At 39.0% G+C, this 15,504-nt stretch overlaps 1 protein-coding gene across 2 annotated transcripts in view; it reads left to right on the top strand.

Annotated features, from left to right (window-relative positions):
* Positions 1–339: 339 nt before the first annotated feature.
* DMXL2 (Dmx like 2) overlaps positions 340–15,504 on the top strand; it is a 54,996-nt gene continuing 39,831 nt past the window's right edge. For both annotated transcript variants that reach the window (XM_086756912.1, XM_086756914.1), the window contains exons 1-6: positions 340–471; positions 8,046–8,171; positions 9,860–9,931; positions 10,624–10,702; positions 11,334–11,490; positions 12,409–12,475. In XM_086756912.1, coding sequence (XP_086613038.1) covers positions 385–471; positions 8,046–8,171; positions 9,860–9,931; positions 10,624–10,702; positions 11,334–11,490; positions 12,409–12,475 — 588 coding nt within the window. In that variant the 5' untranslated portion in view covers positions 340–384. The remainder of the gene's footprint in view (positions 472–8,045; positions 8,172–9,859; positions 9,932–10,623; positions 10,703–11,333; positions 11,491–12,408; positions 12,476–15,504) is intronic.

Below are 15,504 nucleotides of genomic sequence, written 5' to 3' on the forward strand. Positions count from 1 at the left end.
CGGGCTGCCCCGCGCGACCCTCTCGCCGCTGGCCTCGCGCTGACACGCTGGGCTCTCCCTCCCCCCCACGCCCTTTTAACCACTGGGCGGGCGCGCGCATAACGGCCGCTTCTCGCGCAGAGGCGGGGCCGCCTCACCTGATTCAGGGGCTGCCCGGCGCGTGCGCCGCCTCGCGCCGCCTCTCCCTCTCCCCCTCCCCCTCCCTCCCTCCCTCCCTGGCGCGCGCTCCCGGCGGCAGCGAGGAGGGCCTCGGTCCGCGGGGCGGGCGGGAGCGCGGAGCCATCCGGGTCTCGTCCGCTCGTTGCCGGCGGAGGCGGTGGCCGCGGCGCTGCTGTCCCCAGGAGAGCGGCGCGGGGGGGCGGGCGGCAGCGAGAGCAGGCCGCAATGCATCTCCACCAGGTGCTCACCGGCGCAGTCAACCCCGGGGACAACTGCTACTCGGTGGGCAGCGTTGAGGACATCCCCTTCACGGTAACGGCGGAGAGGCGGGGGCGGCTGGGCCGAGGCGGGGGCAGGGGAGGGTGTTTTCTAGGCCCGAGGAGAGCGGTGGGAGGGGCCGGAGGGGAGATTAACCTGCCGGGGCTGGGGCGTGCGGGCTGCGGGCCCTTGTGCCGGGGTCAGAAACACCGGGGTGTGAGGTGGGGGCTACAAGCCGGGCGCGGCGCAGGCGAGTGGGTGAGCGGCGGGGTATTGATGGGTGAGATGGGGTGGGAGCGCTCCCGGGGGGCACCGGGGTGCTCCCGGTCGGCAGAAGGCGGGCGTGACCCCGCCGCGCAGCCTCGCCGCCCGGGAGGGGTCTGGCTGCTCGCTCTTCCCGAGCTGCGGCTGCGGATGGAGGCGGGGATCCGCGGGTGCGCCCGTCGCCTCTAGCGAGCGCTCCGTGGGTCCGCTCGGTTCGAGGGGGGAGCCAGGGAAACCCCCTAATCGTACGTCTCCGAGTTTTGCTGGGTGCTTTTTTGGTTTCCCCCCCCGCTCCTGCAAAGAGAAGATAGTCTGTTGCACTGGGCTTCTTAAGAAGCCTGTCCACTACTGATGAGCGTTTGGCTTCAATTGCTGTGGTCAGTAAAACACAAATTTGTCAAATGTGCCTCTTAAACTAGAGGAGTAAAGACATTGAAAGAAATATACATGAAGTAAATTTCAAGAGTTCGGTAATTCATATAATAAAATCTGTTTGTCATCACAGGCTACTTTTGTCAATTCTCATGTCAATTTCCACTTTTTTTAGTTTATGATATGCTTCTCTGATTTTAATGAGTTTCTGCAGTGTTTTGCATAATATCATCTAATCAGTATGTTATTATTTGGAAATAAATTGTCTCATTAGATTTCCTGTTAACATTTACAAGATATTATCCCAGGCACAAACCGATTCCAAGCTAAATGATACAGAGCATCATTTTTAGTCTAAGATAACTGTCAGCAGACTTGTCAAACATTTAAAAATTACTTTAGATTATCACAGATATCCAATTTCAGTAATGAATGCTTGAAAGTCTTAAGAAATAAAAGATGCCATGTCTGTCGTTAATTTCCTTGTTCTGCTGCTATGCAGCCATGCTGCTATTAAAGGGACCTCTGTTACTTTTGATATTTATATAAGAAGTTGTTTACTTCTTTACTTATTCATATTCTAATGTAGTTTTTTTTTACTGTGACAATTTGAAAAGTCAATCAACTGGTATTATAAAAGAGAACTATATGCTAATTCTCATAATAATTTTGATAACAAAAAAAAATGAGTAACAATATATTATGGTTTTTACAAGAATTTACCAAGAACTAAAGTCATGTTTTACAAAAAAAATATAGAATTATTTGGTAGCTTGTTAACTATGGAACTGCATATAACAGACCTCACTGTCTTGTCTGGCTGCTGCATCCAATTTTTTTTTATAATAAAGTAAAGAAGGAACTAAACGGACAAGTACATTTTAATAAAGGTATCTTCTGGACTTTCACAGCTATAACTTTTTTCTTCCCTTTTTCTACTTTCTCTGTATTCATGGTATTATTTTCTGCTGTTCTAGACCTTGATCCTGTAGTAAACTGTACAGTTAAAAACATCTGCTTGCAAACAGTTTGGGGCCTTATATCCAGATTCTTAGAAAATTAGTCACCTGTGTGACTCTCAGTAGCATCACAATGTACCATCTACTGCAGGTGTCACCTTTTACAGTGACTGACCTTGAATTCTCTTGATCAACATCAGTAACACTAGATTGACATAGGTCTGTCCCCCCAAACCACTAAGCTGTTTGGAGTCATAACTTTAACTGATCCTGAAGCAGCATTTGTGGTTTAAGCAAGAGATCATCTGTATTGGTGGCAGACATGCTCTTAAGACCCAGTACCTGTCAGCCTCTAGAACACGGCGGAAGCAGAGCAGTAAAAGGCAAGAGGTTAAGGGAGATCTGCACAGTGTGTGCTGTACTATATGAATCTGTGTGGAGTTAGGCTGTGGCAGAGGAGCCATTGTTTCTGTGCGCATGTGTTTGCTTATGTTTTGTTTAGGGCATTCATTTAAAATGTGTGAAAAAATAGTTCAAAATTGCTGCAACTGATTCATCCCAGGGACTTGAAAATACAGCTTTTTCATGTGCAGAAATGAATCACTCAAAGTTACTCCACTTAACAGTAGAATAACGGCTTGGCTATGTGTATATTCACTAGTTAATAGTTTCGGAGCTATTTCCCTTTTTTTTTTTTTTTTTTTTGAAGGAGGAGGAGAAATATGTTCTTAAGAGGAACTTACTTTAGATGCCTAGCTCCACCAGTCTTAGGATTCTGAGAGAAGGAACACATTTTCTTCTGACCTGTTTAGGGACACTGCAATTCTCAGGTGCTTCTTCATCCTTCCTATCCTCTGTGGTTTGCTCTTGGCTTGTTTACATTACTTCTTGCTGGGGATGAAGGTAGGCTTTTAATTTCCAAGTCAGCATAGCTAGACCTAAGATGATAAGATGTTCTGGCTCAACTTTAAAGCTTTGGTAAAAGTCATGTAGTTATTCTGAGAATAAGAAAGAGAGAAGAAATAATTTTGCCATTAATTTTATTTTACCTACTAAAAAACAAGTATTAGTGACTTCATAAAGCAAAACAAGTAAGTCCAAAGAAACAGAGCTAGGATCAGACAGCTACTGTAGGCTGGCAACAAAAGTTTTGTGCATCCTTTATCTGAAATGCATGTAGTGTTCTTTCCTCCCTATGCTCCCACATCTGCCTGCAGCAATTCTGACATATATCTAGCATTTCCCAAATAAGGGATGAAGCACAGAGATGTTTGGTAACAAACTGGCTTGTGGATGTTGTAGCTGTATTGCTCCCAGTCTAGTAGAGTGGGTAATACACAGGAAAAAATGAAGCAAAATAGCTTCATAATACTGTTTTCTACCAGGCAATCTCTTCAGCCTCCTTTTGTTTGAGCTCCAAATGGGACACTGTATAAGCAGAGGGTTTAAGCACTAAATGACAGAAGTTCTGGTTTTGTCATTTCTGGTAATAATTCTGTGCACTATTCAACTTGCTGTTGCTTCATGTTCTCATTTCAGCAAGTATTGCTAACTGTGTTTCACAAATGAGTTTACAGAGTTGAGCCTTATACAGAAAGGCCTCACAGCACACACCCTGCTTAGACAGAGGAAGGGTATATTATTTGAACCTCATAGTCTAACTGGCAGCTAATAAGTTTTTAAAGGTAGTAAACTGCATTTTTCAAATCATGGTTGATTTCACTTAGCTTTTGTTGTTAAGCAGCTAGTTTATGTTGAGCCAATTTCAATCACTGACCCTAACTGAGTGGGATGTATGTTAGCAACCTGACTTTACACAACATGGGATAAGGTGGTTTCAGATAAAGAAGAGCTATTCTGATTCTGTTTATATGACTTCTGCCCTTTGTCCAAGCTCAGGATTGTTGTTTTTTTTTTTCCGCCCTGAAACTCCGAACAGAATGTGGCTGTTTGTAAGGTCAGTCTAGGTTTAAAAACATTTTTTAAATCCATAGGCATGTCAATTACCTAAAGGCTAGATTATATGAGTCTAAAAATTCCAAGCTCCAGCTAGTGTACCAGGAACAGAAAATAATTAATATTTACTTCTTGTAAGAGGTGTTACCAAATGTACAAAATACCAAACTATTAATGAAAAAATCAGAATATCAGATTTTTAGGGATCTCATAAGAAGCTTTCTAATAGTTTTCTGATGTGTGTTTGAACTGGTTCACAAATACTTAACATTTGAATCCTTACTGAATTCTTTTTTCTCTGAAACTCTGTGTATAAGCATATTATAAAGTATTTAACCATGAATTCATCTCAAATATCAATTTAGGAGAGCCTGTTCTACAAGCCACAGGCTAGTAGTGGTTTGGATTTATTTTCAGTTATTTTGCTAGTTTGCATTAAGTGTATGCAATTCTGCTAGTACTTAGCGGGGGCAGGGAGGAGTGTAAATGTTGTGTCCATTGATGATCGTTTGGAGGTGTTTGAGAATTCAGGTGTCTTAATCGCTAATAGGAGGGTAGAGGAACTTCTGCATTTTATATGTTTACTATCCATAGCCAGGAATTACCAGTGTTGTTATACTGGAGGAGTACCATAAGGCCAATACAGGCTTTAATTCAGGTTTTAATTTATGTCATTTTAGATGTTTATGAACAACTTTTTTTTTGTTTGGTGTTTTTTTTGTGGGTTTTTTTGTTTTTTTTTTTTTCAATGCCACTGTGGTCTGATTCTGTTTCTTCCATGTCACTTACCATCTTGAAATGCCTCTGTACCCCTAGTAGTACACACTGGAGCTTGAGAACTTCTGGTCTATTTCACTGATGCCAAATTTGTAAAGAGTTGCAGGTTATGGAAAGAGAAGAATTGTTTTTTATACAGAGAAAAATACTTATGTAAGATGAGAATGTGAAGGAATAATTGTTTCCCTATCTGGTAGTTCCAGTGTTCAACATTAAAATTAGAGAACCAAACAGGAAAACATGGGCAGCTGAAAAAGAGAGATGCATATGCTGCTTTTGTATTATCTGAAAATTGAGGATATAGCATAAACTCTTACAGTAGGACAGAATGTCCTACTTCTGTCTAGTGCTCCTGCATTTGATTAGAGCTTTGTCATCGGTCATTTAGTGGTCCCAGACCTTGACAGTTAGAGCAGACATTGGCAAACTACAGCTTAGTAGTTGCTTATGGATCCTGCAAGTCATCCTTGCATTCTGGCAGTTTTGCAACTCCATTTAATTTTCTCTTTGAAGTTATTAGTGACATTAGAAATTGAGGTTGGCAGATACTCCATGTGGGTGGTTTTTACTGCATTTGCTTCATTCAGTGACTACTTATAATTCTGTTTATCCAAGACCTCTGTGCTGCTCTCATCCATTACAGTATTTCAGCATCTAGCTTACCAATTTTCCATTCCTTTTATCAGGCTATGCAGATTGTTAAGTCTGTTGCCACAAACAGTGGCCACTGTTACTCTGGCAGGAGAAACCTGTGGTGGCATGAACGATCTCCCTGAAGGTGTTGTCAGATGAATACTTAAGGAGAAACTACTGATGTTACGTATTATGACACTTCCCTGTTCTTTGCCAATGTAGGGTGCTTCTACTTCATTACCAGCTTAAGGAGTGAAAGGACAAAACGAAAAGAGGATTTAATAGAAGTGTGTTCTGTTCAAGTACAAATATGTTAATATATTGAGTGTATTAGAAAAGTGTCATAAAACTCGTCAAATGGAAAACTTGGATTTAGACATATAATGTGAAATACCTTTCAGTACAGAAAAGTATATTGACCTTTTCTGTTTTGGAAATTTGGAGACTATAAATGTAAAAAAGTGAACACTTGTTTTAAAATGAGGAGACATCTTTTCTCAAAGGTGAGGTTATAATAAAGGTACTTCTTAAAGTAAATTTAATATTTAAGATAAATATACTTTAATATATTTTCAAGAAATGAGAGGCAGTCTCAGAATAAATGTCTACACTGAGAAAGTGACCCCAGAACAAAGAGACAGCACTTGCTCAAAAAACCTGTAGCTGACAGCTGATACCCTGCTGTTGGGAGTGTGCTCTGACACACTCTAGCAGACTAAATCCTCTCTGTTGGTACAGGATGCTTAGGTGTGCTGAATCACTTGTTGGTGCAGTGCCAAACACAGGGCAAACAGTAGGAAGGGTATGAGTGACAGTAATAAGGTTTCACTTAGGAAAAAGATCTCTACATTTTGATGATTCTTTAACAAAAAAAAAAAATTCTACTGTAAACTACCCTCTTAATTAACAACCACCTTGAATCTCATCTTTCTTTCTCTTACTTTCTGGAAATGATCCTATTGCATTTTAATAATAAATTATTCCCTTTCAGACGGGGTCTAATAATTGCATAGCCTAGACAGCAAGGAGCTAGGATATTCTGTTACATAGATAACGTCCCTCTAACAATCTTTTATCAGGTTGGGGTTTTTTCCCCCGCCTCTACTGCTTGCATTGTGAGTAACTCCAGTATCAGTTCCTCAGAGCTTCCCAGAAAAACAGTTGTGGGCTTGAGGACTCAGACAACAGTGTGTCACTTTATTTTTGTGAGGTGACCTTGGAAGTCTTTTACACAATCTACGTTTTATAAGCAGTTTTCATTTTTATGTGTGCAGTTGTATGGTGTGTTAATTTCAGAGTCCTGAGCTTCTGCTTTGCTGCTTGTATTGCTGTTCCTTTCTTGTTTTCAGCAGTGACTGTACTTTCACTAAGTTAAGCCTTTTTCTACAGACTTTCTCACTTGTTGCTCCTTCCCAGGAGGATCAGATGTGGACAAAGAAGGTCATGAGACCTAAATTGTCTGTTCTAGTTCCAGAGGTTATCTTGCACCATTGTCTTTCTGTGCCCGTCAATGGGCACTGATCCTGTAAATCTGTAGAAACAACTTCTCAAAAACACACTTCTCAAAAATAATAAAGGTAGCCTTTAAACTGATTGACTTCAAAGGAGAGGGCTAGGAGTACTGCATAATTTGGAAATTATTGTGAAAGAAGCAGGGGACGAGTTAAAATGACAAAGTAATTTGGTACCATCTGAAGTTGACTGTTGAGGACTTGCACTCTCTGCTTAATTCAGCAATTGCTACCTACTGTATTGGAATCTGTGGAAAACTTACTTTGAGGAAAGAGACTTCTAGGTATAACTATTTATTTTAGAAAGGCTTATTGGTAGATTGATGCCAGGGAGAGATTTCTGTGCCTGAATGTGGGAGTTCAGTGGAACAGATCATCTGAAGTGATTACACTTTTTAGAATATTCTGGCATACTAGGACAGGTGAAAGGATGGCAGACAGATACATATTTATCCTGCTAAGAAAAAGTACTGCAAGCTATCATTGTTCTGTAACTTATTCTTAAACAAATTATTTAGCCTATAGTGTGCATTGCACAAGATACAATATATTCAAGGCAAGTCTTTGCTGTTCTACAGTCTTACAGTAATGTGCACTTGTTAAAACTCAGAAAGGCCCAGAAATTAGATTCTTATATAAAAGAATCCCTTCGTATTCTTTTTTTTTTTAAGGCAGTGGGGCAAGACACAAGTATATAAGAAATTTATGTGCAAACTCAATAAATGCACCTGAATAGTAAACTCTTGGCTGCCGTGCTCTAAGAGGCAACAAGAATTGGAGGAGAGAGAAAAAAAAAAGGAAAAAAAAAAAACAATTAAAACCTAAAAAACCTCCACAAAACAAACAAAAGTGAAAGTACGGACAGAGCTTAAACTCTAGAATAAGTTTGGGGTTGGTTTGGTTGGTTGGTTTTTTACTGTTTCTGTTTGCCATGATTTAAACCCTAGAAAATTCAAGGTTTCTTTTGCTACTTTGTTTTTACTTGTTGCTTATTCTGCTGGTGCTACTGAATTGGAGAGGAATAAACCCGCTACATAGTAACACCTTGTTCCAATGGAGATTTTCAAAGAGTTCTCAAAAACATAAGTCGTCTACTAAGTATTCAGTTAGTTTTTTAAATAAATTTTAAATTTTGTTTCTTTTAAAAATATTTCAGGCATATGGCTCTGGTTGTGACATTGTTATTCTGGCAAATGACTTTGAATGTGTGCAAATTATTCCTGGTGCTAAACATGGAAACATCCAGGTCAGTTGCGTGGAGTGCTCCCAACAACAAGGCAGGGTAAGGAGTTTAACAAATTTGTATAGAATTTTAAAAAAATTTGAATACTGTAACTGAAATAATTAAAGAGCAACGTAACACATTAATGGCATTAATGAATTAATTTAATGACAAACCTTTTACTGATCTGTATGTAACTTTCTGAGTAACATCTCTTGTGTTACTCAGAGAATTGTTTTAAGTTAATAGTAATTTATTTTTTAAAGGTGGGGACGAGGGGAAGCAGAAGGCATCTTGTAACAATGTTTTTTATTTCTTTCCAGGACCTGCAATAACAGGTCTCACAAAATGTGGAAACATGTATTAGTTATAGTATAGTATCAGAACTGGAATGTTGCTAAAATTATTGTTATTGTCTCCATTATTGTATACTTTCATCTAGCTAAAGAAGAAATGGATAAATCATTCATGAATACGTGTATATACACATACATGCATGTGTTTGTGTGTCCTGAAAAGTAATGAATTAGAAATACTTTATTTTTCAGAAAAGCTTAGGCATGTTCAATGTGTTTAGAAGTGCTACAGTATGAGCCATCATAACTGCATGGCCCCTTGACTGGCTATGTAGTCTTATTTTTAATCCCTAGACAATAGTAAAGAGAGTTTAGATTGTGAACAAACTACTTTCTATGGGTTATGGTAGTGCACTGAGCAAATTTTGTTTGTCAGTTGTCACTGCCTACTAATATTAGCTAGTTAAAAATTGGCTGCAGTATTGAGAAAGCCCTACTTAGGATTCAGGCAAGCTTAGCTGGCACGGCCCCTGCACTGCAGCAATGCAGTCCCAGTAGGACTGGAAGAGAGGTTCCAGCTGCGCAGGTGGCCCCCAGAACATCACCATGAACCCCCTTGGTGGTTCTGCATTCAGGACTCTGAACTCGTGGTCTGTTCCTTTCTTTGAGTGTGTGTTGTTGCAACCTGCCCTCCCCCCAAAGAGGAAATAAGATTTCATAATAAATGTCATGAAACTTTTACATCATTTCTGTATTGAGGAAACCAGGTCCTGAATGGGAAAAACTTAAACAGTTTTTCTTTTAAAATTATTTTAAGGAAGAAAAAGGAATTTTAAAGATAATCAAAAGTATTCATAAGCATATGAGTATTAGGAATGTGACCAGATAAATTCCTAATAAAGACCACTTGGTGTATGGAGGTTTCTGTGAAATTGAGATGTGCGTCAGTTTTTCCATTTACCATGTCTTCCCTGAAAATGTACTTAACTGTTCAAAATAGAATTGCATTTCCTCCTGTTTCTTATAATTATTATTTAGTGCTACAAAATAGAATCTGGAAACACAGAGACCCAGACACTAATAATTAATTTATTAGTTAGCTGTGAAGTAGGCAGAATGTGAGCAGAAGTAGTGAATTCTCAGCTTTCCCTTATGCCTTAACAGTAGTTACCCTAGAAGAATATATTAGATTTGATTGACAGTGTTTATCCCACTGAATAAGATGTCTTCCTTACTTAGAGAATCTTAAAGATGGACTTGTTCAGAAGTATATATTTCTCAACTTCCCTAAGAAAGTATACATATAACACAATTAATGATATTTGTATTAATTTAACTGTTCTTGAACAACAGCACATAATGGAAATTCTTTAGCTATTTTGGAATACTAAGGAGCACTTACACTTATCTCCTAACCTTACATTTTGAATCTTCCTTGGTTTTTTTTTCCAGATTGCAGCATCATATGGAAATGCTGTTTGTATTTTTGAACCACTTGGTATAAATTATCATAAAAGAAATTGTGTAAGTATTTGTTTCATTGTTATAATTTGGTTTAGGTTCTTGGAAGAAGCAGAAGTCTGTCTGCCAGTTATTAATATTATTATATTACACTGACACATTCATGGATAAACGTTTTCCACCATCCATAATAAAATTGGATGGATAGAATCTTCTACTGCATGAATTGAACTGGGGACTGCACTCCTACTTTCAGAACAACAACTTGTTCTTGAATAATCATACTAGAATGACACGGTGACAAGTTGGTGTTTCTTTAACTTGAAGAGGTCATCAGATCTGTGGTATAGAAATATGACTTAAATTTGTGTATGTGTTCCCAGGCTTGTTTTAACAGCACAGCCATGACCGAGCACTTATCTTTAAGCATGTTCTCAAGCAGGTTTCACCATCTTTGTTGTATCTATACTGCCATCCCTTACGTTGTTAGAAATGTATGACCTTACTAGTTTAAAGTAATGTACAGATATAGTTGTATATGATAGGTGCAGGTCTGGTTTGCAGGGCACTTTGTGATACATTTAATTTTTATAAAATGGTTTAAAAAATATTAAAAATAGATTCAGCAATATACCATGGGATCCTGAATGTTTTTGCAACAGGCTTAATAGCAATTTCATAGAGAAAGAAATACTGATACCTTTGCATTTTGCTGTTAATGTTAGAATTAATCCTTTACTGTTTTTAAACTGCAGCAACTAAAGTGTCAGTGGCTTAAAACAGGACAATTCTTCCTCAGTTCTATGACTTACAATCTGGCATGGGATCCTCAAGGTAATGTGAAGTTTGTGAATTATTTTTTCAACATTTGTAGCTAGAACTTGAACACAGATTATTTTGATTGTAATAAAGTGTGAGCATGAATATGGAACTTTTAGATTATCTGTTCTCAGGCAGTGTTGCCTAAAATGTGAGGCTACAGCTAGCATTTGTAAGGATGCTGTCCCAAGTGTTTGAGCATCTTATGCAAGATTTTAGTTCGGGAATCACAGTGCTAAGTTGATAACTGACTTAAATTACCACTAATTATAATTTCAATAGAATTTTATCACAATTAAAGTCAGCAATGTACCTGGACATAGATATTTAAGTCTAACAACGTGTATTTATTTGAAATGTGAATGGCTATTTAGCATCTCCAACATTCATTATTAAATATGATATATCATTTGCAGTTACCAAAAAACCCATGATATTCTTTCCTGAAAGGTATAATAAATTCAAGATGTTTTAATAAAAACAGCTGTATAATACGATTAATACTCTATCATATTTAAAATGAACTTCATAAAGTTGAGTTTTCAACCTGTTTTGAAAAATTCTCAACAAAATATGCTGACAGGCTTGATCTTGCAATATACATGCATCATCTTGGTTTCACAGGTTTGATATTACTCACTTGCAGGTAACAGGCTGCTGACAGCAACTGACTTTTTGCAATTGTGGGCCCCTCCACCTAGTGACATTCTAGAAGAAGACGATGATGATGATCCTGACAATCAGATCAAAAATGATAAAGTTCTCCCAGTTCTAAATGACTGGAAATGTGTCTGGCAGTGCAAGTAAGTGAGATAATTTTTATTTTAAGACAAATTGCTATGCTACCTCATCTATCAGCCCTATCTTCTCTCCAAAACAATATTTTAAAATTTGCTTTTAAATCAGTTTAAAATACCATAAAATTCAAAAAATGTAAGTTACCCCAAATAAAATTGCTCACTTTTTCAAGTGACCTGTCACCAGATACCCTATTCAAAGGCTTACTCAAATTGTAGCACTGGCAATGTATCAAAATTGTCCCTATTTTCTCATCTTTGAAAATAGCGCTGAGATACTGGATGAGACTGAACAGAGGAGGAGTAGCAGGCAGATATACTACACAGATGAAATGAGAGCTGTTCCCTGAATCTTAGGAAGAGGGTCCTGAAACTCCTTCTGCCCAGTTCTATTTGAGATCCGTGTTACAAGAGTGCTTCTATTCAGCCATTTCTATATAGATGCAGACCTGGGAAGCAGCTGCCTGTGTACCTGTTTTCTTTTGACTTTTCTGAAGCCCTTTTAGATTTTGTGCCCATAAAGCACTGAGCAGTAAGCTGTAGTCGTAGACAAATAGTATCACAAGCTATCTAAAAGATTGTCACTTTCGTTTCTTCCTACTATTTCTCTTGGCTTCACTAGGAATAGAGGAGCAGGTGGGACAAACTTCATTTCTGTGATCTCATCGGATCTAGCCTAGGCTTGCCGTACTTAAAGCAATTTATTTTATGGACTGTTTTGCTGTAAAACTCTGAAAATACTACATATTTTGTTTCATTATAGCAAATACTTTTTATGTTTCTGCTATTTCTAAAGTATACTTGAAGCAACAACTATAAAAACTAATATATTTCATTTAAACAATAAACAGCAATACATATGGAATAATACTATATAAAAATAGGCTTTACTTACAACTTAAAATTTACTCTCGTGTTCTTTAGGACTGCAGTATCAGTACATTTGATGGCATGGTCTCCTGATGGTGAATACTTTGCAACAGCTGGGAAAGTAAGAACAAAAAAGAATAATTAAATAAGTGTTTGCCATGTTTTCCATTTGTTTGAGAAAAGTAAATCAGTAATATAGAATAGTCCTGGACCATACACTTTATTGTAGTCTGAGCTAAGTTAAATTATCTCATGTGTAATGCTGTATTGTCATGTAACTCCATGAATTTCAGCAACAAGGAATTGGATTTAGCTGAATACTTGAGAATCAACCTGGAAGTACAGTAACAGTGATACAGACTTTTGTGTGTATATAAATTTTAGATAAAGTATACGTGGATGAACTTTCAGATATGCATAAACATTTTTCCACTTCTGTTGGAAATAATGAGGGGATAAGTATTAGATCATTATCATAGAACATATACACATTTAAACTGGTATAATATGCACACCTCAGTTGGTTAATTAGAAAGTATTTTCTATTTGAGATTTCTCAGTTCTTAACATCTATTTCAGTTTGGCATATTTTTTGTCGAATTGCTATTCAAAGTAAGTTTTGAATTAATAATTCTGTTTAATGTCAGAGTCTCATTTGATTGATTCCCTTTGGTTTTCAAGTCTGGATAGGTATGTGTTTACTGCTTGAACTTAATGTTGGTTGAACAATGAGATGAATTTTAGGAACATTTGTTTTCTTACACTTATTAAAGAGGACAACCAAATCATGAGCTGCATTGTCTTATGACTAAAAATGTACTTACAACACCTTAATAAATCTTACATTTAAAATCATAGCGGTTAGAAAATTATCACAATATTTACTTCATTTCATATTTCTATTTCCCATTCATGTACTTTTATATAGCTAAGAATGTGACTGAGTCAATGAGGCAGATGGTTCCAGAATTTTCTTTCTGTAGGATAGCTCTATATTAGTTATTCCATGAGATACACAGGTTTGATCATAATTCTTAACAGGGCTGCGTGTCAGAATGACTTCTTGCAGAATCTATGGTCAGATACTGTACTTTTTGATGCTTGTCAGGAAATACTGTCTTGTATCTACACTCGAAGGTTTGTAATCTGTTCATTTAATTACTTTATTCTGTATCTCCACTCCAGCAGCAAGTCCTGAAATCCACGGATGTGGCATCCAGCTGTGCACAATGTACTGTTATCATACTAGTAACATTGTCCTTAGCTTACATCAGTGTCGTCATACTCCAGGCTCGCTTATCAGAATGTGTAGTATTGCTGTGTCAGCATTTCAGTTTGGTTTCAATTAATTATGTCAGCGGTGCCAAATCATTCAAACCAGAAAGGTAGCATAAGTTGTGCTGGTGGAGGGGAAGGTTGTAATATACATCTGCTCCTCTGTTGTGTGTCTATGCTAAGTAGGTACAGTGCTTTCCATGCAAGTGAGGCTTCCGATGCATGGGAACCAACAGGGACTTACAGTGTGAATAGTCTCAGCAGAGAAGCTGTTAATGAGCTTAATATTGCAGTGTGAGTGGCAACCTATTTGTGGCTTCTGTCTTTGAAGGGAAATGGACATGGGATTTAAGCATGCATATGTGCTATGCATAAAATGCATAGAGAACCAAGAGGAAAGTAGGGGCCTGTGGTGGGTTGACTTTGGCTGGACACCAGGTGCCCACCAAAGCCGTTCTATCGCTCTCCCTCCTCAGCTGGGCAGGGGAGAGAAAATACAACAAAAGGCTTTTGGGTTGAAATAAGGACAGGGAAAGATCACTCACCAATTATCATCACAGGCAAAATGGACTCAACTTGGGGAAATTAGTTTAATTTATTACCAATCAAGTCAGAGTAGGATAATGAGAAATAAAACCAAATCGTAAAAACACTTTCCCCCCACCCCTCCCCTCTTCCCAGGCTTAACTTTACTCCTGAATTCTCTACCTCCACCCTGCTCCGAATGGCACAAGGGCATGGGGGTTGTGGTCAGTTCATCACATGTTGTCTCTGCTGCTGCTTCCTCCTCAGAGGGAGAACTCCTGACACTCTTTTCCTGCTCCAGTGTGGGGTCTCTTCCACAGGAGACAGTCCTCCAGAATAGGTCCTTTCCACAGGGTACAGTCCCTCAGGAACAGGTTGCTCCAGCATGGGTCTTCAAACAGGGTCACAAATCCTGCCAGCAAGCCTGCTGCAGCATGGACTCCTCTCTCTGCTCAGGTTCACAGGTCCTCCTGGGCTTCCCATGGTGCCACAGCCTCCTTCAGGCATCCACCTGCCTGAAGGTGTGGGGGGGTCCTTGACAGGTTGCAGGGGAATATTTGCTCCACCATGGACCACCATGGTCTGCACCACTGGCTGCACCCCCCGCTGCCAAAGCCTTGCCCCACAAACCAGATACGTTCTACCCCTTGCCTCTGTTAATAATTTATTTAAGAATTATCATTAAAATCCACATACATCACACAAACTTCACTCACATCAACAAAAAAGAATTCCTCATCTCAAAATCAAAATAATATTATCACAACATGGAACAAAAGTGGACAATTTACACACAAGCCACCCCTCATCCCTTCACCACAATTACAACACACTAAATTCCCCATGATCATTCCACTCTTTGCTCTCTAGCTGTGTTTAGTCCATGTTTTGCTTGTTACCTTTCCTAATTACTATCCTTATCTCAAATTTCTCTTGCCCCATTTTGGGCACCAAAAAGGACTGTGGTGAGTTGACCTTGACTGGATTCCAGGTTCCCACCAAGCTGCTCTATCACTCTCCTCAGCAGGACAAGGAGGGGAGAAAATAAGATGGGAAAAACCTCAGGCATCAAGATAAAGGCAGTTCAATAAAGCAGAAACAAAGGAAAACAAAATATTTATTCTCTACTTCTGTGTGAGCTGACACAGGAACAACCAGAAAACTACAGATGAAATGCAAAGAATAAATTCATTTTTGTTACCTTGCCAACCTGGGGATCCCCAAGGCAGCGTCTGGGCAGAGGCACACAAGCGAAAACACAGGCAGTGCAGAGCTTGGTCCATGCTCGAGGATCACCAAATCTGCTGTTTTCACCTGTATTTCAAGGATTCATGCAGGCATAGTTTACCA

Source organism: Chlamydotis macqueenii, chromosome 12, assembly GCF_036417535.1.
Source record: "Chlamydotis macqueenii isolate bChlMac1 chromosome 12, bChlMac1.mat, whole genome shotgun sequence".
In the NCBI taxonomy this organism is placed as follows: Eukaryota; Metazoa; Chordata; class Aves; order Otidiformes; family Otididae; genus Chlamydotis; species Chlamydotis macqueenii.